This window comes from Dermacentor albipictus, unplaced genomic scaffold, assembly GCF_038994185.2.
Source record: "Dermacentor albipictus isolate Rhodes 1998 colony unplaced genomic scaffold, USDA_Dalb.pri_finalv2 scaffold_16, whole genome shotgun sequence".
Lineage (NCBI taxonomy): Eukaryota > Metazoa > Arthropoda > Arachnida > Ixodida > Ixodidae > Dermacentor > Dermacentor albipictus.
The window spans coordinates 8341800-8367362 of NW_027225570.1; the positions used below are offsets into that span (position 1 = coordinate 8341800).

General features: G+C 48.3%; 1 protein-coding gene across 1 annotated transcript in view; it reads right to left on the minus strand.

Annotated features, from left to right (window-relative positions):
- Nucleotides 1-25563, minus strand: part of LOC135901682 (cytochrome P450 4V2-like) — a 152393-nt gene that overhangs the window by 61241 nt on the left and 65589 nt on the right. Inside the window, exon 4 of the mRNA XM_065431527.1 lies at nucleotides 23724-23911. Within this exon, the coding sequence (XP_065287599.1) occupies nucleotides 23724-23911 (188 nt within the window). The remainder of the gene's footprint in view (nucleotides 1-23723; nucleotides 23912-25563) is intronic.

The window sequence follows — 25563 nt, forward strand, 5'->3', positions numbered from 1 at the left end:
GACATTTCCCCACTGGCAGACGAAGCCCGCCGGGCGAGTCAGTCATGTCGTGGATCTTAACGCCTCAGACGCGCGACGTGTGTCACTTCAGCCTTGCCGAGCGTCGTCCACTGCGCGTGAGACGCGCAATGCGATAGTTGACTTCGCTGAGGCGCTCCAGAATAACGTAGGGGCCGACGTAGTGGGCGAGAAACTTCTGGCACAAGCCACGCTTCCGCAACGGCGTCCAGAGCCACACAAGGTCACTAGGATCGAAGTAAACGTTCCGGCGACGCCCGTCATAGCGTATCTTGGACCGGTCCTGCGATGCCAGGGTGCGTAGCCTAGCGAGGCGTCGCGCTTCTTCTGCTCAACAGAGGATCTCATCGATTGATTCGTTGTCATAAGCGAAGTAGGGAAATATGGTGTCGAGGGAGTAGCACGGCGGACGAGCATAAAGAAGGCAAAATGGTGAGTAACCAGTAGTGTCGTGCCTTGCGGTATTGAAGGCATAGGTAATGAAAGGCAAGATACTGTCCCAATTCTTCTTTGCTGAATCGACATACATAGACAGCATGTTGGAAAGCGTTCTGTTTGTGCGCTCGACCAAACTATTAGTTTGTGGATGGTAGGGCGTAGAATGGCGCAAGCTACATGAACACAGACGAAGGGTTTCTTCACCTACGTCCGCGGTAAAATGTCGCCCACGATCGCTGATTACTATGCGAGGAGGTCCATGTCGGTGTATAATGTGAGCCAGCAAGAAGACAGAAATTTCTATGGCTGTTACCGATGGCAACGTGGCGGTCTCACAATAGCGGGTAAGATGATCTACGCAAAAGATAACCCAACGATTACCCTTGGAGGATCGCGGGAAAGGACCCAGATCTATACCATCTTGCTCAAAGGGGACGCTAGAAGGGGAAACTGGTTGAAGCAGGCCGTGTGGTGCTTGTGGCGGATGCTTGTAGCGCTGGCATTGAGAGCAGCTGGCGACGTACCGTTCGATATCCTTCCGAATCTTAGGCCAGTAAAAACGTTCTTGAGCCCGGTAGAGTGTCCGTGTGGAACCAAGATGACCGAAAGTTGGGTCATCGTGCATGGCGTGTAATACTTGGTGGCGAAGGTTCTTGGGGACAACTAAAAGGTAACGTGCACCGGTGGTCGAGTAGCTCTTATACAGTGCGCCACCATCACGCAGGCGAAAGCGACTGCCTGCAGGTTACTCCTGTGCTGCCGCGAAGAGCGGTTGTAAGCTCTCGTCCTTGTGCTGCTCGCATATGACGGTACCCATATCCGGAAATTCCAGGGACACAAAAGCGATGTGTTCATCAAAGTTGACCGCATCACATTAAGTTGTTTGAATTGGCATCCGAGAGAGACAATCGGCATCAGCATGACGCCGGCCACTTTTGTAGCAAATAACGAAATCGTATTCCTGTAGACGGAAGGCCCAGCGCACTAGTCGTCCTGAGGGATCCCGCAGATTTACAAGCCAGCATAGCGAATGATGATCTGTGATCGCAGTGAAGGGGTGCCCGTAGAGATACGAATGAAACCGCTGCACTGCGAAGATGTCCGCCAGACACTCATATTCGGTGACTGTGTAGTTGCGCTCGGAGCGGCTCAAGGACCGGCTAACATACGAGATCACGTGCTCATTGTCACCAGCACGCTGAACTAGCACAGCACCAATGCCTACGCCTCTGCCATTGTTGTGAATCTCAGTTGGTGATGAAGGATCAAAGTGGCGAAGAATTGGTTGGGACGTCAACAGGAACTTGAGCTGGCGAAACGATGAGTCGCAATCTGCAATCCACTCAAAGAGAACGCCTTTTTGAAGAAGGCGTGTAAGGGGATGGGCCATGTCAGCAAATCGGGGAATGGATGGGCGAAAGTAGGAGCACAAACCCAAGAAACTTCGTAACTGTTTGACAGAGTTGGGTACCTACAATGCTTCTACGGCCGCAGTCTTTTGTGGATCTGGTCGGATGCCTTCTTTAGCTACCAGATGTCCTAGCACAAGAGCCTGTCGTTCCCCAAAATGCATTTTTTTGATTGAGCACAAGACCCGCTTACTTCAACCATTTGAAGACAAAGTCCAAACGTTTGTTGTGCTCACTAAACGTTCGCCCGAAGATCACAACGTCGTCTAAGTAACACATGCAAACTTCCCATTTTAAGCCGCGTAATATCGTGTCCATGAACCTTTCGAACGTTGCGGGCACGTTACACAACCCGGAAGGCATCACGTTAAACTAAAATAATCCGTCGGCCGTTAGAAATGCTGTCTTTTCTCTGTCGTCCTCGTGTATAGGAATTTGCCAATAACCTGACCGTAAATCAATAGAGGAGAAGTAAGATGCCGCGAAGAGACAGTCGATGGCGTCGTCAATTCGTGGGAGTGGATGTACATCTTTCATAGTAACGGCGTTTAGGCGACGATAATCAACGCAGACCCGCCACGTACCGTCTTTCTTCTTCACCAATATTATGGGAACTGCCCAAGGACTAGACGATTCTCGAATGACGCCTTTGCATAGCATTTCTTGGACTTGATCACTGATTATCTTGCGTTCTGATGGGGACACACGTTAGGATTTTTGTCGGATTGGCTGGGCGGTTCCTGTGTTGATGCGGTGACGAGTTCTGTACGCAGGAATCGATGTCGGGCCATCGTGCTGCGCAAAGTCGAATACCGAGGTGTGTTTCGTAAGCAGGGCCATCAACACTCGACGCTCGTGATCACTGAGTGGTTTATCAATCATGGAAAGTATTTTCGATCTTCCGGGGCTCGAGACACTGGTTGCTACTCCATCGGGTAGCTCTGTAAGTACTGCCAGCGTTACGGGCGAATCTTCCTGAAACGTGGCAATCTTTAGGCCTTGGGGTAGCACTGCCGCTTCAGTGGAACAGTTTAGCGCCCACAGCCCCGCGCATCCATACGGAACTGAGACCACGCAGTGCGGAACTAACACGTTTTTCTTGAGGCAGTTCCAATGCACAGGTTTCACTGCAGCATCGAACGAGATAGGAGTCGGAGATGAACAGGCGACGGCAACACGCATCGCGGATAAGGCAGGCACAACTGTATCCTCAGACACGCACAACACACTCCCCGGGCAAGCTGCACCTTCAAAGAGCACAGGTGAAACACTGGCGTCGACACTGAGTCCTTCCGTCCGGCATTCAACATTGGCACGACACAATTCCAAAAAGCTAATCCCCAGAATCACGTCACGCGAGGAGCGAGGAAGAACAGTAAACTCTGCATTAAAAACTTTCCCACCCAAAGACACATCCACGTTACTCACACCAACCGGATATAATGATTCAGCACTGACTCCACAGAAATTTCTGCACTGGTCCCAACGAAATATAACCTTGCCTCCCAGAAGGCCTTTAAACCCCACAATCATGACCGAGACGGTTGCTCCCGTGTCGACTAAAGCCCTTGTAGAGACCCCATGAATCAGTACATGTACCTTATTCTTGAGCATGAAAATAGTTGGAGGCAGTTGAGTCGGCAGCGCACATATTCCAGCGACCTAACCTCCATCGGCCGAGCTAGTTTCCCGGCGGGGGCGACACGAAAAGCGCCGAGACTATGGTGACGCGAATCGCGGCCGAGGGGATGGTGATCGGGAGGCTCGGAAGGCTGGTGGTGGCGTCAGAGTATGGCCGGCGGCAGGAGAGCGGTAGCGGTTCCGGGTTCTTTCCTCTCCAAAGCAGGTCTCCTGGACGGCGCATCGGTCCTCTCGGAAGTGGCTTCCTGAAGTGGAGTCTCCTGGCCACTGAGTGCGCAGTGTACGACAGCTAGACCGCATAGTCGGCACTGACGATCCGTAGTTCGATGCACGGCGTATATGGCCAGGCATGCCTCAGCAGTAACACACTGGCAAAGGGCGAACATCAGAATGCGGATTTAAGTATTCTGCCGAAGACATCGGTTGAGGGTAACGAGGCTCTTCTTCTTGAAAGTCGTACGTAGCGGCAAGTCTTGGTGGACGAAAGTTGCGTGGGCGTAAATCAAAACGTTGAGGGGGCGAATAATTGCGTGATGGTTCGGTCGTAATGTAATGCGGTTCGTCTCTGGAGCCGTTTATTTATTTATTTATTTATTTACTTATTACAGAACCCACAGCGCCAGCGTGGCATTACAGTGGGGGGGGGGTCAAATAGTACATACAACAAACAGTGCAAGTCATTTCATAACATATGCAAAATATTTTACGGCACAACATATACATCCTGAGAAACACAACTTCAGTCATTAACAGATTATGTTATATTAATGAAGAAAAAGATGCATCGTTAGACAGCATTGATCCTGAGAGCACAACTACATTCATCAAAAGAACATGTTATAATAAGGAAGAAAAAAATGCATCATTAGACAGAATTGTTACAGAGTTCTGCGGTAACCTGTTCCAGTTCGAAATCGTCCTGGCGAAAAAAGACATTCTTAGCATTTCGGTTTTGCATTTTATTTCTCTTACCTTATTCACATGATCTAGACGCAACGATACATAATCGGGATTAAATATGTACTTATCGCGTTCAATAGCAGTTCTAGAATGAAATATGTTATGAAAGAACTTTAACCTGAGTGATTTTCTTCGTTCCTCTAATAGTTTCCAGCCAATATGCTCTTTCGCACGTGATACGCTGAAATGGCTAGAGTAATTACGGAACACAAAACGAGCCGCTAAATTTTGCACTCTTTCTAACTTTTGTATATCAACCTTTAGCCAAGGGTCCCATACAGTGCAAGCATAATCGAGGACAGATCTAAGATTCGTAGTATACAGGAGTTGCTTAGTTTCCGAAGGAAAATGCTTTGCATTTCGTCGCAAAAAACCTAATACCCTACACGCCTTGGCTGAAACGTATTCAATATGACGGTGCCATGACAGATTGGAGGTACAAAAACACCAAGATATTTTAACTCGGATACAGATGGCGGCTGTTGAGTGCTTATTTTGTATTTAGATTGATGAGGAGTACGTTTTCTCGTAAAAGACAGGTGAACAGTTTTCTGCAAATTTATACGCATGCCCCAGCTTTTGCTCCAATCCGTTACCTTGTTCAGATCCTCACAATTTTTTCCATTATGATCAACTCAATATGACGAACAATCATCTGCGAATAAACGTACAGGAGATGAAATATCAACACGTATGTCATTCATGTAGATTACAAATAGGAGAGTGCCCAGGACGGATCCCTGTGGTACTCCTGATGTGACCTCAATGTCATCCGAGTGTTGGCTGTTTAAAACTACTTTCTGGTGCCTTGAGCTTAAATATTCCTTAATCCAAGCAAAACTGATGTATTTAAATGATACCATGATAACTTCTCTACTAATAAATTGTGGGGAACAACATCAAAAGCTTTCTCAAAATCGAGAAAAAGCGAATCAGTAGGGTAGCCGTTATCTAATGCACTTGCTATATCATGTGTTAGTTCTGTTAGTTGGGTAACGCAGGAAAAACCCGGACGAAATCCCTGTTGCCGAGGACTTAGAAGTTAGTATCTGTTTAAGTGGTTTATAATGCTAGTAAAAAGGATATGTTCAAACACTTTGCAAACAACACATGGCAAAGGAATAGGTCGATAATTGAATACACTGTTACGTGGTCTAGTCTTGTGCACAGGGACAACATTTGCAGATTTCCAATGATCAGGTGAGGCGCTTTCTTGTAATGATTTATCAAAAATAACGCGAATATATTTTGAGACTGAGTGAGCACACGATGATAGTAATGCAACAGGTAAGCCATCAGGACCGCAAGCCTTGCCAACGTCCAGCCGCTTTAGTAACAGTTCAATTCACCTCTGATCAATTGTAATGTCTTCCATGGGTTCACCATTCATTTTGGCAAAGTTCGTTTTCATTTTGCTGCTGTTTCCACGTGCAGAGAACACCGAAGCAAAAAATGAGTTAAAGCATTCTGCTTTCGCCAGATTTTCGTAAATAATGGTGCCAGCATCGTCTAAGGGGGGAATAGATAAGTCGTCCTTTCTATTAATTTTGATAAGCTTCCAGAATACTTCGGGCTGATTTTTAATTCGCGAGGAGAAAGAGCCGAAAAATCTTCCTCAGCCTGTTTCAATGCAATTTTCATTTCTTTTGTAAGTTGATGCAATTTAACTTTTCTTGTGGCCTACCGGTTCATTTTGTAGCTAGCGTAAGCATACTGCTTTCGTTTGGCGATTTTTCGTACTTCCTTGGTATACCATGGCTTACTTTCGCCACGCCGTGACGTCATCAATCACGATGGAACGTATCGTTCCCGCAATTCAAAGCTTTTGCTTTTAAATATGCGCCACAGTTCATGCACGGCATGAGATTCTGATAAGCTTTCAAAAACACCGTAATATGCGTCTAGTGCCCGACATATGTCAAGTGTGCGGGCTTTTTTGTAAGCATATATGCATCGCTGGCCGCAACTAACAATTGTAGCGTATGTGAGGTGCATATTACAAACGACAGCGTTGTGATCCCTTATTCCAGGTACTACCATTGTACAGTGCACTACCGTGGGAAGGTTAGTGAACAGCAAATTTAAGATATTATTTCCTCGAGTAGGCTCTAGCAGCAGTTGTGATAATGCGAAGGATTGGCATATCTTTCGGTGTTCTCTTCCAAATACTCGACGAGGACTTTTAGCTCCGAGTCAGCTCGTTGCTGTTTAGTGAAATCTTCCGCGCTTATTCTTCCAAGGAAGGTGTCTTCGTCCTTGTCGCCTTGCGGCGGGGGATCGATGGGGGCGCGTCGTTATCAGTCGGCGTCAGAGTGTTTTCGTCCCGACTTGTAGATTACCGTGATGTCATATTCTTGCGGTCTGAGGCTCCACCACGCCAGCCGTCCTGAAGGGTGCATTAAGTAAGCTAGCCAACACAACACGTGATGGTCGCTCACCACTCTGAATGGCCTGCCATATAGGAAAGGGTGGAATTTTGCTGTAGCCCAAATGATGGCAAGGCATCCCTTTTCAGTCGTAGAATAATTGCCTTTCGCTTTTGATAGCGACCGGCTAGCATAAGATATCACCCGTTCAATCCGTCTTTTCTCTGGAGTCGGACAGCACCGAGGCCTAGGCTATTGGCGTCAGTTTGGATTTCGGTATCGGCGTACCAGCGGCGACTGCATGCGTCGTTTCAGTTCTTGAAATGCGTCAGCCTGCGGCGTTTCCCACTTGAACTCGACATCACATTTGGTTAGATGTGTTAGCGGCTCAACGATGCGTGAAAACTCCTTGACAAAGCGCCTACAGTAGGCACACATGCCAAGGAATCTATCCACTGCCTTCTTGTCGATGGGTTGCGGGTACTTTGCGATGGCAGCTGTTTTCTGCGGGTCGCGGCGTACTCCAGATTTGCTGATGACGTGGCCCAGAAACAGAAGCTCATCGTAAGGAAAGTGGCACCTTTTCCGCCTTTGACGCAGGGTATGCGCGCCACCACATCCAAAACTAACGAGAAACGAAGGAACTGACTACAGGTGACTCCAGAGCAATACCTTTACTCATGGAAGCTTATTGCATCATTTCCACCCGGCGCTATACAGCTACACCTGTCCACACTTCAACGTGCCAGACAGCCTGGCGCACCTAGCTCCTACTGCAATGCAAGGCAACCCGAGAAACCATCACAGCGGCACAACTAGTAGCCTCAGCAGACGCAAACCCAAACCTCGTCGCTGAAGCGTGGGAGGGTGCGATCTCCAAGCCTGACCTGGTCGACCAGCGCGAACTCTTCACCCGGGCCCGGAGGGCGATCCAAGCCAGAGGGTTCCTGAATTAAGGGACCCTCCCACCTCGACTGACAAGTCACTGCTTCAAATAAAGGTTTCATTCTCTCTCCGGCTTCAGAATAAGCCTTAATGACTTGATGGCCTCTAGTACTGTCGCAAGCCGCCTAAGGTGATCGTCGAAATTTACGGCGAAGACGACGACATCATCCAAGTAAACAAGACAGGTCTGCCGCTTCAATCCCACTAAAACCGTGTCCATCACGCGCTGGAACGTTGCAGGCGCCGAACACAGTCCAAATGGCATAACCTTGAACTCATAGAGGCCGTCTAGTGTGATGAAGGCGGTCTTTTCGCGATCCCTGTCATCGACTTCTATTTGCCAGCAGACAGAGTTAAGGTCCATCGACGAGAAGTATTTAGCGTTGCAGGGACGATCAAATGCATTGTCTATCCGTCAGATGGGGTATACGTCCTTCTTCGTGATCTTGTTCAGTCGACGATAATCTACGCAGAAGCGTAGGGTTCCGTCCTTTTTCTTCACTAAGACAACAGGAGACGTCCACGGGCTTTTCGACGGCTGGATGAGGTCGTTGAGCAGCATTTCGTCGACTTGTCGTCTTATAGCTTTGCGTTCTCGCGTCGAAACTCGGTAAGGGCTCTGGCGGAGTGGTCGAGCGCACTGTTCGGTTATTATGCGATGCTTTGCGACTGGTGTTTGTCGAATCCTCGATGATGTCGAAAAGTAGTCTTTGTATCGTCGAAGCAGACTTCTGAGCTGTTGCTGCTTAATAACGGGGAGACTTGGATTTATGTCGAAGTCTGGCTCGAGAACTACGGGAACTCTGGTCGGGATAGATGCCGCAGAATCCGAGAGGACAAACGCATTGCTGGGGCCCTATAACGTAAAACTATTCCAATATATTTTTATTCCAATCTGCTGACGTCGAATTTGCGTAGACACTGACGCAAGCACCGGGCGGTCACCCGCACGATCGTCTGAACAGACCAATCAAACGCTCTCCTCGTTTATAGGAGGTCACTTTTGTTTACTTGAAAAGCGAATAACACTGCCTACACTGAGCGGGTTGTCGTGTCTAATTGGCTGACAATAGGCGAGAAGAATGCTCAAGTGGAGAGGGATTCGATGGGGCAGAGCCACTGCACTGAAAAGCGATAACCAGATAATGAGGGCGGTGCCGACGTCTGCGATTGGTCCGCTTTCCTTACTTAGCTTGCGGTGGCTGGTAGAAAATCGTGGCGGAATGCAACGGAAGCTTAAGAATGACCCTAAAACGGATCCTCAGCAGAGAAGAGTTGGCAGAATGAGATTGTAAACGGGCCGAAAGTGCTCGAAAACGTTACGCGGCCACGCAAGAAGTTTTATTATACGCAAATAAACCCATGCTCTTCGGCAGGTGCAAGTAGCCAGCGCCTGAGCTATCGGCGGCAGCCATATTTTATTCCGTTCGGAACGGGGCAGCCTGCGGCTATTCAGAAGAAAATTCAGTTTTGTTCGGCATATTAATGCATCTTTAATGCGTACACGTCATTTTGACGCGGTGAGTTTTCGCGGTTTTGTGACGTCGCGTGACGGGCAGGTGAAGTGGGTGCAGCCCGAAAACTTTTGACCAATAGCCGGGGGCTAATGGCGAAAAGACATCGAATCAGAAGTAACTGTTTTTCTTTTTTCGGTCAAATCATGCATAATAAGTGTGTGTACATAATATAAGATGGGGAGGTACCGCGGTTTTTGTGACGTCGCGTGACAGACAGGTGAAGTGGGGGTAGTCTAAAAAAAGTTTTTGACCAATCACGGAGGGCTGATAGCAGGGATGGAATAGAAAAGTTTGGAATAGTTTTACGTTATAGCGCCCCTGGTCTGCAGAATTTCCTCGATGTATGCGAGCGTCGTGCCCTTGTTGATGTGCTTGAACTCGTGGCTGAAGTTCGTCAGCAACACTTTCGTGTTTCCTCCGCGAAGTCGAGCGATCGTTCTTGCGACGCAAATTTCACGGTCGAGCAGTAGACGTTGGTAGCCTTCGATGACGCCCTCTACGTTAGCGGGTGTTTAGGTGCCGACCGAAATAACAATGCTGGAGTGAGGCGGGACGCGCACATGAACTTCGAGCACACTCAAGGCGTGGTGACTACGAGGGCTCTTCGGCGGTATCGCTTGATCTTCCGACTACGTTATTGATTTCGACTTCAGGTCAATGATTGCGTCGTGTTGGTTCAGGAAGTCCATGCCGAGAACGTCTCGTGAACACTGTTGGAGGACAACCAAAGCGGCAGGGTAAGTCCGGTATTTCTGGCAGTAGCAGCGGAGAGGCCTGGCACGCTGTCTAAACCTGCTGAAAACTTTTTGCAGATCCGCCGATCAACTGTTTTCGGAGCCCCAACTACTGCGCAGTCTCCGAAGTCACGCAAGATATCTTCCTTCGACGTCAAGAGCCACATCATTGCCGCTACGACGGAACCGCCAGGGCAACCAAGGCATAAAAAGACGTCCCCACGAGCCTGCCGTCATTTCTGGCAGTAGCAGCGCAGAGGCCTGGCACGCTGTCTAAACCTGCTGAAAACTTTTTGCAGGTTGGTTGTTTACACTTGCTGACTTATTTAGCAAACACTCATGTTAACGTACTCTGCCGCTGCTGCTGCCACGCTGGTTCTTCTGCATTTTTAACGCGATAGCGTTAAGGAGCTCGTGTCGCAGAAAATCCGGTGTCGTCGGTGTCGGGTGTCGGTGTCGGCGTCGGCGTTTGCGGCGTTGACCGTGAGCGATAAATCACGGCAGGCGCTTCATAAATAAAAAGCAACTTCCAAGATTGGCCCGGCGGGAATCGAACCAGGGTCTCCGGAGTGTGAGACGGAGACGCTACCACTCAGCCACGAGTTCGATGCTTCCAAGCGGTACAAACGCGCCTCTAGTGAATGCGGTGTTGCCTTCGAAACGAGCCGTGGAAAGTTATACTGCGGTGTATATCGGTAATTATGAACATGTAACGTACAGAAGTCACAATTACACGAGTTGCGAAGTGCGTTTCCGCTGCATTTCTTCTGCGCTTTCCGCACACGCAGAGCCATCTTGCGGCAAACACAGAAGACCCCCTCCTCTCAATGTACGGCGCTGCCCCGACAGGAGGCGCGCCGCGCGTGCATTGGGACCGCTGCCAGGCGCGTCGCGGGACTCCCTCTCCCCTGACGACGCTTCGCCGTGCTCCCGGTTTAGATTACTATCTATCTCTCCGCCCGTGCCGATCACGACGTTTGGCTGGCGTAGATCGTTTCCCCTCCGAGACACCGAGTTCTTTGGTTCGTTCCGTTCGCTCAGGCGCACGTTTCGTTGCCGCGCCGAACGCTGCGTTGCTCGACGCTCACCGCGTGATAGGTGGGCGCTAAGTCCGATGCGGGGCGCATCGTAAGTGATCGCTGTGCCGTAGCGCATTGTCTTATACCCCTTGGCGGGTCGACGGGAACGCTGTCGCGTCCCACTCTTGAAGGCGAAGCTTAAGCGTCCTCCAATTTTTTTATGTTCCAAGTGCTCCTAGCTCTTGTCAGTTACCCTTCCGAGAAGTATTTTCCTCTGTACCAGATAGCCGTGCTCTTAAATTACAATGAGCGATCTCAGCGATACAACCCGTGCGAACTGCATGAGAGATATATCATCTGATATCAGGCACATGGTGTGCTGTGAATGCGCAGGGCTTTTCCATTTGGGCTCGTGCTCCGGAGTCTCGGAGAAAACTTTTAAGTCGAAAGGCGACGACTATAAGAAATCGTGGAAATGTACACAGTGCCGAAAGTCTGAGCCAAATGTTTCCCGTCCCAAAGATGCTGAAGATACTTCTGTTGCTGCCCTGCTTCTCGAGATGAACAGAAAGCTTGACGAGCTGCTTCCCTTGAAGAAGATGGTTCACGACCTAGAGGCCTCGGTCAAGCTCATGTCTGACAAGTACGATGCCATTCTTGGTGACGTAACCAGGCATGAAGGCGAGATTAAATGTCTTACCGCTAGGGTTTCAAAGCTCGAAAAAACAGATGGCTCTGGTGCGGAACTGCAGCGCATTGCTTCTTCTGTAAATGACATTGAGTACCAGAGCAGAAAGCTGAACCTCGAAGTTCATGGTCTTAAGCACGTACGAGACGAATGCCTGCTTACAGAAATAAACGCTATCGCATCCAAACTCAAGTTAGACATGCTGAATGATCAGTTAGTTTCGGCAATCCACAGGCTGCCAGCTAGAGCAGATAAAATTCCAGCCGTCTTGATACGTTTTGCGAATCAGTCGGTTAGAGATAAGTGGTTAGAGAAAAGGAAAGCGTTTCCGGCTCTTCAATCTGGCCTACATGTGATGGAAAACTTGACAACGCAAAATAGGGCTCTACTTAAGAAGGCTAAGGAATGGGCGAAAGCAAACGAATTCCGCTTTGTCTGGCACCGTGGTGGCAAGATCTTTATTAGGAAGGAAGAAGGAGATAGCGCCCATGTGGTAAAGAATCTATCTGATCTAAATAGTCTCAAATGACGAGTTAATCTGCATGCCATCATTTCACCATGTCAAGTGGAGATTGGGTATCGCCTACAGAATTACTCGACTTCATCGGTTCGGAACACTGGCTATCCACTAAATGTTTTCATTTAAACTGCCAGTCTGCTCGAAACAAACATAATGAGCTAGATGTGTTATTTGCCAGTCTTAATTTTAAATTCGATTTCGTTATGTTATCTGAGACATGGTACAACCACAGTTCTCTTGTTTGGCATCTACCGGGCTATCAGTGTTTCAACCAATTTAGGACTACCTCTCGAGGTGGCGGTGTTAGCTTGCTTGTTCGTGACAATATTAATGTCGACTACACCGAAGAATTCTCATGTGTCACAGATGACTACGAAGTTCTATCCTTCGTCAGCGGCAGAAGCATTTACTCGGTGTTTTATCGTCCACCTGGAGGCAATATTCCACGTTTATTTAGTTTTCTCGAAAATTTCTTTGCATATGTATGTACGTATAAGTATGACGTAATCTGGGGTGGTGACTTTAACATTGATCTCCTAGCTGACACGTGCTTAACTCGGGAATTTCATAACCTGCTTCAGTCGCATGGTTGCTCAAGGGTTATCTCTGTTCCAACACGAGTAACCTATGCCGCGTCAACTTGCCTGGATTTGTTTATCACCAATGTTTCAACGGCTATCATAAAAGCCGGCGTTCTTTCATGTAACCTGAGCGACCATATGCCTGTTTTTTCTGTTTCAAACGATCCACTGAAAAAAACAGACAGCGTCTTTTCCCCAGCCAACTGATTACACCAAACCGTCTCGAAACATTTCGCAGACAGATTCAGTTACTTGACTGGAGCGATGTATATGCCACACAATGTGCACAATCAGCATATGAGGAATTTCTACGTATTTTCATCACGTGTTACCAGGAAAACTTTCCTCTGCGAACTAGACGCAAGCGATCATCGCACATTCGCAAACCGTGGATCACGCATGACCTCTTTCGCAAAATAAAGTTTAAAAACATGCTCTATAACCAGTTTGTTAAGTCTCGTAATATAACCGATCTACACATTTAAACGCTACCGCAATAAGCTAACAAATGAGCTTCGGAAAGCCAAGGCCTCTTATGAATATGAATACTTCATGTCTTGTCAAAATGATAGTCGCAAAACTTGGAAAAAACTAAATGTTCTGTTAAACCGAGCGCCGTCGTCGCCTGCAAATATTGAGATTTTTAAAAATGGCATTATCATCCCGGATGAAATGCTTCCCGATTACTTTAATAATTTCTTTGTTAATGCAGCTGGTTCATGTGTGCACAGAAATGCCACCCGCTATGTTCAGGTCAGGTGCCCCGATAGTATATTCTTATATCCTACTACTGAGTCTGAGCTAGTCCATTTATTTTCTGAGTTGCGTAATACCACGTCGTGTGACATTGACGGCATACAGATTACACCTGTAAAGCACGTCTTGAACATTATATCGCCTGTTTTAAGATACATTTACAACCTCTGCCTGACATCTGGGGTATTTCCTGCCAAAATGCAGACAGCTAAAGTACTTGCTCTGTTTAAAAAAGGCAATAAAACTGTGATACCTAATTACAGACCCATTTCCATACTTCCAGTATTTTCAAAAGGACTTGAAAAAACAATATTTCGGCGTATTTCAGATTTCCTTGAAAAACATAACCTGTTCACTGACTGTTAATATGCTTTTCGAAAGGGACGGTCAACCCAGCTCGCGTAACTAACACAAAAGGAACAAATATTGCAAAACTTTGAAAACAAGCTGCTCACGCTCGGGGTTCTTATCGACTTCAGTAAAGCGTTTGACTCTATTAACCACGAACTTTTATTAAAGAAGCTAGAGTACTACGGTATTCGTGGTATTGCTTTGGATATAGTGAAATCTTATTTAAATCAGCGGAATCAACTCGTTGAAATTAATGGCATCTGCTCCCAGTTCAAGGAAGTAACAGTTGGTGTTCCCCAAGGAAGCATATTGGGCCCCCTGCTTTTCAACATATACGTTAATGACCTTGTTCTTGTCGATAGTGAACCTAAATACATTATTTATGCAGATGACACTACGCTGCTTTTTTCATCGAACAACGTTGAAAGGCTGGTTTCAACTGCAAACTCTGTTCTTAAAAAAATACACACATGGTCACAGGATAATGGCTTAAGAATTAACACTGACAAAACAAAAGCTATTTTATTTCAACCAAAAAATAAAGGTGTGAACTTAGAGACCGACATTATAATAGGTTCTTCAAGAATTGAGCTTGTTCAGTCTGCGAAGACGTTAGGTGTCTTTTTTGACAGCCATATGTTATGGATTAATCACATCGACTTCCTTGGAAGCAAACTTGCGCAAGTAGCTGGGGCGCTCTTCAGCTTAAGACCGCTGCCACGCAAGGTCAAACTTCTTTTGTACAACGCTCTCTTCCTGAATCACGTACACTACTGCTGCCTCGTGTGGAGTACGACGTCTGCTACAAACATAAACCGGTTATTCTTGCTTCAAAAAAAGGCAATACGTAGTATCTGTAATGCTCCAGTAGACGCTCACACTGCACCTCTATTCAAACAGTTGAATTACTGCATTCTCTGTCGCAGTTGAGGCTGTTACTAGCCTATCGTAAAGAAGCAAAACAAAGCCAGCCACACATCACATCGTTAGCACAGCTAACTAGAAACAGAACAGAATACAGTACACGGTCACCTGAACACTGGTATGTGCCGCACCCTCGCACTAACTATTCTCTTCAAATGTTGTACCACCGCTTACCACGCCTATTAAACACGCTTAAATGTAATAACATAGATGTCACCTCCTGTCCTGTATCGCATTTATATGAGCATTTCAGTGACATTTTGAAGACGATTTAATGGGTTGTTTGTGACTATTTTCTGAAGTAGACTGTCGTCACATATCTCAATTTGATATTAGCCTCTGTCAAATCATGTCTTATTCTTTCCTAAAATGATTACCTTGTTCTATTGATGCTTCTTTTGTACAATACTGTACACTGTGGTTTCGCGTAGTTTTTATGATTTGTAACGTTTTTCTTTTTTTTTTCTTTTCTCCATTGCACTTCTGTTTGCTGGCATACTGTCTAAGCCAAGTTGTCATTGTCTTTGTTTTTTTTTCGCTTATGTATTGTTTTGTCGGCTCTAAATCAGTGCCTGTGCCTTCTGCTGCTGCCCTGAGACCGGGTTTAAGGCCCGTCAAGTTGCTGCGAGCAACTTTTTCCTTAAATCCCCCATAAATTGTACGTTTATGGAAATAAAAGGCATAATATAATATATGACTGCGAGTTCTTGCAGCGCAGATTCCAGTCGGCGTTATGAGGTGTCCTCCTGCGGTCCGAATTTTAGGGTCTTCCCATGCAGTCTTAACTTTCTTCAACTGGGCGGCGGTGGGTCCACTCATGACGGAGTGATCGGCTCCTGTGTCTACTAAGGCGGTGACTGCGTGGCCATCGAGAAGCACGTCGAGGTCGGTGGTTCTTCGTCTTGCTTTACAGTTAGGCCTTGGCGTTGGATCACGGCTGCGTCGCATTGACCTTTGGCTGGTACGTGGCGTCGTCAGGTGGCCTTTCGTCGGCGTGTTTTTTGCAGCCAGACTTCGTCGGGACGGCGGTGTGTCGTTATGTCGTCGAAGTAGTCCCTTCGTAGTCTTCTTAGGTTGGCGGAGGATCTTCGTCAGTTCGACGAAGAGCAACCGCACCTCCATCGGTTGCTGCTTTTAGTTTTCCGGATATGAGCTCACAGACCGGCCCCGGGTGGTGCAAGTGTACGCACGGCGCTACGCCGACATGTAGCCTCCTGGTGACGGCAAGCGGTCGACGAGGGCTCTACTGAGTAGCCGCGGGGTAGTCGTCAAAGTCACGAGGACATGCACCTTCCCTCGGTCACGCTGCGTTCACGGCGAAGCCTTGCAATCCGAGGTCGCGCTATGGGCATCGGCGGTACAGATGGCCGGCTTCGCCACAGTGGTAGCAGAGCGGGCGATGGTCGGGGGCTCGCCAAATGTCCGGCTTCCTCGCGTAGGTACGCTGGGCGACGGGTGGGCATGCTGGTGGCGGTGGCAGTGGACGATGGAGTTGCGGCGTTACAGGGCCCTGGCGCTGTTCCGGAGGGGTACCTTGACGGCGTGCCACGGCAGCGTAGGTCATCGCTTCTGGCTAGGGCTGCGGTAATTGTTGTTGCACCTCAGGAACTCCAAGGGATCACTGAACCTCATCTTTCACGATGTCAGCGATCGAGGCCCCTTGACGCTGCGACGAAGGCAAGGCCTTGCGCTGTTCTTCACGCACAATGGCCCTGATGGTCTCTTGGAGATCACCGGAACCCAGTGCTTGGATGGCGCACTGAGGCATGAGCACTTCACGGTTACATTGCCTAGTGCGCATTTCTAATGTTTTCTCAATCGTCGGTGCCTCTGTCGAAAACTCTGATACGGTCATCGGTGGGTTTCGCATTAGACTGGCGAAAAGTTCCTGTTTTACGGCTCGCATCTCGCATCAACAAACGCACTTTTTGCACTTCGTACATTTCTGGGTCAGCGTGCCGGAAGAGACGGGTCACCTCTTCTGTGGAGATAGCGATGGCCTAATTGGGTAGTTGGCCTCGGGTTTCCAGCAGAACCACGGCCCATTCTTTACGGACAACGCTCGTGAACGCCTTCAGGAAGTTACTGCGGAACAGGTTCCATGTTGTAAGAGTAGACTCCTGGTTCTCGAACCAAGTCCTCGCAGCATCCTCCAAGGAGAAATACACTTGTCATAGCTTATGCTCAGAGGTCCAGTTGTTGAAGGTCGAGGTCCTTTCGAAGGTTTCGAGCCAGGTTTCTGGATCCTTCAACGCAGCTCCATGGAAAGTAGGGCGCTCTCGGGGCTGTTGAAATACGATGGGTGACACGGGTTGCCATTGTGGTTGCCGTGGCCACAATCTTCTTTGTCTTCTCAGTTAGACGTCCTTGCTCCGGGTGCAGCCTTTGAAGACGGTGGCTTGCTCGATGGTCCGGGACTACGTTGTTGTTCTCTTTGCGGTCCAGGATTGGATCAGGGCTTGTCGGAGGCGTCCGGTACATGAATGAAAAGCACCTCCACCAGATGTCGCATGCAGTGACGTATGAAGAACACAGTAGCAATATCGTGAAAGACGAAACTAACTTTTATTGGGCGAACCTGCGCCAACAAAAGCAGGTTACACTTAAAGAACGGCGAAAACGGTGAACACAGTCGGCGATCCTCAAAATCAGATCAGCAAGTCAAGCGCGTCGGCTTTTGTAGATCAGTCGTCGAATGTTCCAGAGTAACCAGTGGGACCCGCGTGCCTTCCGCAAAGTTCTACGCCATTCACGTCACACATGCATGCAATTAGATTGCACAAGGTTCGGCGACAACAGACAGCGGATAGAAGCATCGATAACATTCTAGAAACTTCCGATACATCTAAACGCGTCCTGCGCTGAGCGATAACATTTCTTAGACGTTAAAAGCGCTCAGCCATATAAGACAAACGAGTTGACGTGTCAATATTTTACTACGTTATTTACACACATCGCTATCTTTAAATACCGCAAAAGGTCAAAAGGAAGGATAAATTATAACTGGAAAATTGCTTTACGTGGTTCAGTATACTTGTCTTTGTTATAATTCGCATAGCCCGTTTTTGTAATCGCCGGATAGGATCAAGGTAAGTGTTGTGTGTGAAACCCCATGATTCTACACAGCATGGTAAATGAATGTTATTAAGGGCAAAATAAAGGCTACGCAGTGTGTGCGTGTTAAAAAATCGCGGGCCTGTATTAACGCATAACAGCCAGAAGCCAACTTTGAACAGACGGCGCTGATCTGATTTTTTCAGTGAAGATGTTCGTCTAGAATGACACCAAGATAAATGAGTGTGTTCGTTCGAGTGAGTGGTCATTAGTGAAAATGTTAATTTGGAAGCTGTCAATGACTTTCCCTCTTGAGCTATATACTATATATTTGGTTTTGCTTGAATCAATCCTTAGCTTGTTGGAGAAAACCCAGCTTGAATTTTTTTTCAATTCAGCGTTTGTCTGTGCTTCTAGATCCTCATGGTTGTCAGCTGTAACTACGATCGCAGTGTCACCTGCATACACTAATCTATCTATCTATCTATCTATCTATCTATCTATCTATCTATCTATCTATCTATCTATCTATCTATCTATCTATCTATCTATCTATCTATCTATCTATCTATCTATCTATCTATCTATCTATCTATCTATCTATCTATCTATCTATCTATCTATCTATCTATCTATCTATCTATCTATCTATCTATCTATCTATCTATCTATCTATCTATCTATCTATCTATCTATCTATCTATCTATCTATCTATCTATACATCAATTTGCGGGATCGGCCTGCATATGGGGAGTGCTTAACGCCTGCTTCACCTCCGCCGCGGGTTGACTTAGCATTGCACTATCTTCGGGAGTGGCTCACGCGTGGGGAATGCTTTACGCTTGCTTCATCTGCGCCGCGGGTCGACTCGGCAATGCACAATCTACGGGATTGGCCCACGTGTTCGGAGTGCTTGACGCCTCGTTCACCCCCGCCGCGGGTCGGCCTGGCATTGCACTATCTTCGGGATCGGCCCACGTATGGGGAGTGCTTAACGCCTGCTTCACCTCCGCCGTGGGTTGGATAGGCATCGCAACTTCTTCGGGATCGGCCCACGTATGGGGGTACTTAACGCCTGCTTCAACGTCGTAGGCCGGCCCTGCATTGAACTATCTTCGGAAGCGGCCCACGTATGGGGAGTGCTTAACGCCTGCTTCACCCCCGCCGCGGGTCGGCCCCGCATTGCACTATCTTCGGGATTGTCTCACGTGTGGGGATTGCTTAACGATTGCTTCACCCCCGCCGCGGGTGGGCCCGGCATTGCACTAACTTCGGAATCAGCCCCCGTATGGGGAGTGCTTAACGCCTGCTTCGCCTCAGCCGTGGGTTGGATGGGCATCGCAAATTCTTAGGGTTCGGCCCACGTATGGGGAGTGCTTAACGCCTGCTTCAACGCCGCGGGTTGGGCCGGTATTGCACTATCTTCGGTATAGGCCTATGTATGGGGAATGCTTAAAGCCTGCTTCCCCCCCGCCGCGGGTCGGCCCGGCATTGCACTAACTTCGGGGTCGGCGCACGTGTGGGGCTTGCTTAACCCCTGCTTCAACGCCGCGGGCTGGCCCTGCATAGGACTACCTTCGGGATAGGCCTACGTATGGCGAGTGCTTAACGCCTCCTTCACCCCTGCCGCGTGTCAGCTCGGCGTTGCACGATCCTTCATGTTCGGCCCCCCGTATGGGGAGTGTTTAACGCCTGCGTCAACCCCGCCGCGGGTCGGCACTGCATTGCATTATCTTCGGGATTGGCCTACGTGTGGGGAGTGCTCAACCCTTGCTTCACCTCCGCCGCGGTTTCACTCGGCATTGCACTATCTTCGGTATCGGCCCGCATAGAAGGATGCTTAACGCCTGCTTCACCCCCGCCGCGGGTGGGGCCGGTAATGCACTATCTTCGGGTTCGACCCATGTATGGGGAATACTTAACGCGTGCTTCAACGCCCCGGGCCGGCCCTGCACTGAACTATCTTCGGAAGCGGCCCACGTATGGGTAGTGTTTAACGCCTGCTTCACCCCTGCCGCAGGTCGGCCCCGCATTGCACTATCTTCGGTATTGGCTCCCGTGTGGGGTATGCTTAATGTTTGCTTGACCCCCTCCGCGGGTCGGCCCGGCATTGCACTATCCTCGGTATCTGCCCACGTATGTGGAGTGCTTCACGCCTGCTTCACCTCAGCCGTGGGTTGGATCGGCATCGCAACTTCTTCGGGATCGGCCCACGTATGGGGAGTACTTACCGCCTGCTTCACCTCAGCTGTGGTTTGGATAGGCATCGCAACTTCTTTGGGATCAGCCCACGTATGGGGCGTACTTAACGCCTGCTTCAACGCCGTAGGGTGGCCCTGCATTGAACTATCTTCGGAAGCGGCCCACGTATGGGGAGCAATGAACGCCTGCTTCACTCCCGCCGCGGGTCGGCCCGGCATTGCACTAACTTCGGAATCGGCCCCCGTATGGGGAGTGCTTCCGATCTACGCTCGAGCCGCCCGTCGCCGCAAGCCGCACCGCACGCTTGCGGTCGCGCGAAAAATTGCACATATCGAGCACTTGTGCACAAATTACCATTTACACTGTGTGCACAGTGTATACCTTACACATTGTAAACCGAAATTTGTGCACAAGTGTTTGATACGTGCAATCTTTCGCGCGACCGCACGCGTGCGGTGCGGCTTGCGGCGATGGGCGGCTCGAGCGTAAATCGGCCCTTAGCGCCTGCTTCACCTCAGCCGTGGCTTGGATTGGCATCGCAACTTCTTCGGGATCGGCCCACGTATGGGGAGTACCTAACACCTGCTTCACCCCCGCCGCGGGTTGGCCCCGCGTTGCACTATCTTCGGGATTGGCTCACGTGTGGGGAGTGCCTAATGCTTGCTTTACCTCCGCCGCGAGTCGACTCGGCATTGCACTACCTTCTGGATTGGCCCACGATTGGGGGTTTTCGCTTACCACGCCAACGACACGAAAATTTACTTGGACGGTATAGATATAGAACTTCGCTGTAATACTACACCACACATTGTCTGGAATCCAGAACGACAGATCGATATATTGCAGTAGCAGAGGTCTAAGCGCAGCAGCTGGCGATTCGTGTGCCTAGGTTTTCACAATTACGCTGAAGTTTGCTTGCAAAAGAAAACACCTGAACAAAACAAAGGAAGTTAGACGGATCTGGAGAGCAGTCCCCAACCTGTGCGAAGCGCAGTATCTCAGTCGCCAGCACGAGGCCTTTCGAAGCAGAGCCCAAAGTAAACTTCTATCAAAAGTGATGGCCCTTCAACGGCTCCAGTGACTCAGAAAACTAAAAGAAGCGATGGTTCTTTAGTCGAGTACAATTAGTTACCGTCCACTACATGACAGTGCGTAATGATTACGAAAAGGTGACGTGATACGAGTTATATAAAAAAATTCTGCAGAAGCCGTCTCACGAGGACTGACGAATTTAATGCAATGAGCATAAAAGCAGTGTAGCTTCAAACCATATTGCTGAAGACACCTTTATTTGCAATCCGTAGATGGGGAAGTAGTCTAAGGATGTTCATCGCTATAAAACAGCCATGTGCCACGGTGCCACCACAGCCGACAGTGTGCGCCTTCAGAGGCCAGGGAAAAGTTTCACTAAACGCGGCCTTTAAACCACAACCAAATTTGTCCCACTAGTCGCCACAGACCGCAGCGCCTAAACTTATAGGTGCTATGGAGAAACGCTACACCATAGGAAGTTACAAATCCCTACCACATCACGAATATTCGTGTCGCATCAAAGATGCAAAAAAATATGCAGATACCACGCAGCTTGACAATCGATGTAAGCGATGCTTTGTCTGCTGTTTGCGTTCGGTGACGTTATTTGGCGGTGATATCTCGACGGCATACGACAATCGCGACGTGATGTGAAATGTTTCCTCGCCTGCTCCGCTTGCGTTTGCTGATCTTGCTCCGCTCGACGCTTTATGCGAGCCTTCGTCTCCTCAGCAGTACGTGCACTCTTCGGCGCCCTTCTTGGTTGTAGCGTTGTAGCTCACGAAACAGCCTCCGCTCTCTCTCTACTCACTCGATAACATTCCTCCCCCTGCTGTTGTAGCTGTTGCGGGTAAGCACAGGGACAAGCGCGGCAGCTCCTGCACTGCGTTTGCGGGGGGTCAGGCCCAGTTACGGCGTCCAAAGGGCACTGTGAACGTGCAACGCGGCGTAAATGTTTACACGAGCTTCTCGGGTCGTCTTTCCTTCGCGACACACTCCTCTGATGTTTTAGCGCGTTAAGAGCCCCGTGGCGCAGAAAATCCTGTGTCGATGCCGCAGGCGGCGCTTGGCATTCTGAACCACAACCGCGTAGCCCCTCAACATACCTTGTCTTATATTTTTTACAAAGTTGTTCTTCGGCATCTTGACAATGACAGTTCATAAACAAATGCCATGAAACAAAGCAACGATAGCGCATGTCTTTTATGTTTTTGTGGTATGGCCACGTCTCAACCACGCCCCAACGCGGCCGGCGTTCAACTAAGCGTCTCAACTAAGTCCCAACGTGGCCGATGTTAGGGGCGTGCAAGACCACAGCAGCAGCAGTGGCAGCAGTACCGGACAGTCGAAGAACGAGGCAAACAGAACTTCGCTTTAAAAGTGTTCATGACGCAGTACGCTGAAGCGTGGGTTTGCTGTGCTTGAGGTGCTCTTGTGCGCCTAGAATCAGAGCTAAAGAGCTTTTAAGCCATTGCCGGTGACCTTCACGTGACCTTGAGCCAAAAGCCGGAGTCGTTATCCGGGCACTCACACGAGTACATTCGGACAAGTAGCGAGAATAAAACAAGACTATCCGGTCAATTAGTAAAGACTGCATTACATGCGCTAGTAGCTTCCCAAACGAGTTAGAAAAAATATTGCTTCCGAGTTCTTCAAAATGTTTCTTCACAATATCCCTCAAGCTGTAACTTCTAGTACGCTGAAGTTCTATTTGTCATTTCCAGTAGGGACGTTCAAAACCCAGATACAGGCCTCTGTGCCCTTCACTGTCGTCTTTTGGCTTTGAGACAGAGTTAACCCCGGCCGCGGCGGCCGCATTTCGATGGGGGCGCAATGCGAAAACACCCGTGTACTTAGATTTAGGTGCATCTTAAAGAACCCCACGTGGTCGAAATTTCCGGAGTCCTCCACTACGGCGTGCCTCATAATCAGAAGGTGGTTTCGGCAAATTAAACCCCACAATTTAATTCAATTTTTTTAGACAGAGTTGTCTGTCCTCTTTTCAACGCGAGCATCCGTGAGGTCCGTGGCGCGTCCAGCGTAGCGCGCCGCGCACCGGGGATGGCTGTTCCACCGAGACAAGACTTGCAAAGAAGTTCTGTCTTTAAGATGGAACTATTGCGTCCGTATGGACCAGTCCACAGTATGGCGTGGTGCGGTGTGGTGTGGTGGAGTGTGCCATTGCCGACATGCACTACACCCATTTTAAGACTGTGGCTAGTATCATCTCCAACCAATCTGCTCTGCCTGTAGCCATTTCATGCTTACATTACTCACAATTACGTGAGAGCTAGCACTTTTTTTTCTTCAATAGGAGGTTGCCGAAAACTGTTACACACACGCACGCACCAACAGATAAGTTGATGAAGTATCTGAAAACGCTAATCACTCTGAAACCAAGCGCCTTCAGCAAACGTTTCTGGAATAGCCTTCAGACCATGTCCAGTGCCCTCAGGCTCCAAATAGAAATCACACGCCTGCTCAATAAAGGCGCATGTGAATTGAAACACTCAATACTAACAAAGAAAAAGCGGCAAACTGTATGTCAACAAGGCACCGCCTCTCACCGAAGAGAATGGCGAACGTGGTCAGCCTCATGACTGGCAGCAGGTCGAAGTAGTCTCGGCTCAAGACAGCCAGCTTGTCTGCAAGCATGGCCGCCCGTCTGTTCATGATGGGCACGTATTCGTCCAGGATGCGGAAGTGAAACGCCGGCGTCAGAGCTTTCCTGCGCTTCCTCCAGATGTTCTTCTCGCTGAGGGGAAAAGAAGATGTCAGTGGAGTGGCGCCAACACTACCAACAAGTGCCATCTCTCGCATCCCTACAACCAAATTCTGTGTGTCACTATAACTACCAGCCAATTTGTGCCTTCTACAATGGATGAAGTCGTAGCGATCTTCGGTTCGGTTTAACTTGTTTTTGTCGATTTCATTTAAGCATGGTAACTTTTATAAAGGTACACATTTTCACGCTGTTATACATTATTTGTTTTTATTTGTACATACTTCAGGCCGAAGTCGGGCCCAAGCAGGAGTGAAGAAAGAGAAAAACGTTGATACATCAACGGCATGTTAAGCGTATAAAAAATAAACTTTCACAGTAAAATCAAACAAAAAACACCTAAATATATATCGTGAGTCGGGCAATCTTACATAATGAACATGTTACGCACCGAAGTTGACGTTCGCAATATTATTATCCAAGGATTCTACCCAAGCACAGGAAACAGCTACTTTTGGTAGCTTTTCCGCAGGCAATGGCAGCTGGAAATTCCGCTGCGACTTTGTGTGGCTTATGGTTTGTTTCAACATTTTACTGTGACCCGTGCGAAGTGAGTGTCTCGTGAGGTGAAGTAGGTAGGCAGAGCGATTGATTGATCTTCCAGTGGCCAGGGTAGAGCTCATAGATTAATTTAAACTTCGATAGTATACGCTACGATGGGCTAGTGACTGTTAATTAGCCTCCGTAATTAACTGGCTAACACTGCTCCAGCTTGCATAATCTGAGAAGGCAAACTGACCCGCTAGTCTTTGCATTCGTCCCAGTTAGTCAATTAAACATTTCTTATGCGGGCTCCGAATTGTATCGGCATACTGTAAAGTAGGTCTTAGTAGACTTTTGTGAGCTTTAAATTTGGAAGGCACTGTTGCTCCACGCAGTTTGCTTTTGAATAGCTACAATGTACTCTGGGCTTTGCCACAAATTCAGTTAACGTGGGTTTCCCAACTTAGGTTATATTCAATTCAATTCAATGCTTTATTCAACATCGTCATGAGGATGTTGGGTGCATCGACAAAAAGCCAGAAGAAAGGCTTGACAGAGGTCGACGCACCCTACAATGACTTGGCAACAGTATCGCAGTGTATCATACAGCATGTGTAAAGCATTCGCAATAACAACATTGACACAAATGAAACGGTATTTTTGAGCATTACAGGCAAAAAACAAAAGCAAGCACAAAGCACTATGACATGAGTGTCAGCAGTACATAAATTAACATCAATTCACAGCGCGTTATTTAACGTCTGTGGAAGAATGTAGCTAAGCATTTGGCGACCATAATTCGTTCGCGTTTTAGGCACAAACCACGTGAAGCCAGTGCGGGTAGCATAATTCAGTTCCTTGCATTTAAAGATTGCCAGGTCTAACATGAATGTATTATTCTGTTTTATACTTGTTTTATACCACCTTAACAGTAAATTTTCATGCAGTTGGGGAAGGGGGGTGGTGCCAAGTGACGCAAAGATCGGTGCGGTATGTTCAAATCTCGAAGCATTAACAATATTTCAAACAATTCTCTTCTGAAGCATGTGCAGCCGTCTGATATTGGTAAATGACGTGGTGCCCCAGACCAAGATACAGTAATTAACGACTGAAGAAAACAGTACATTGTACAGCATTTGCTT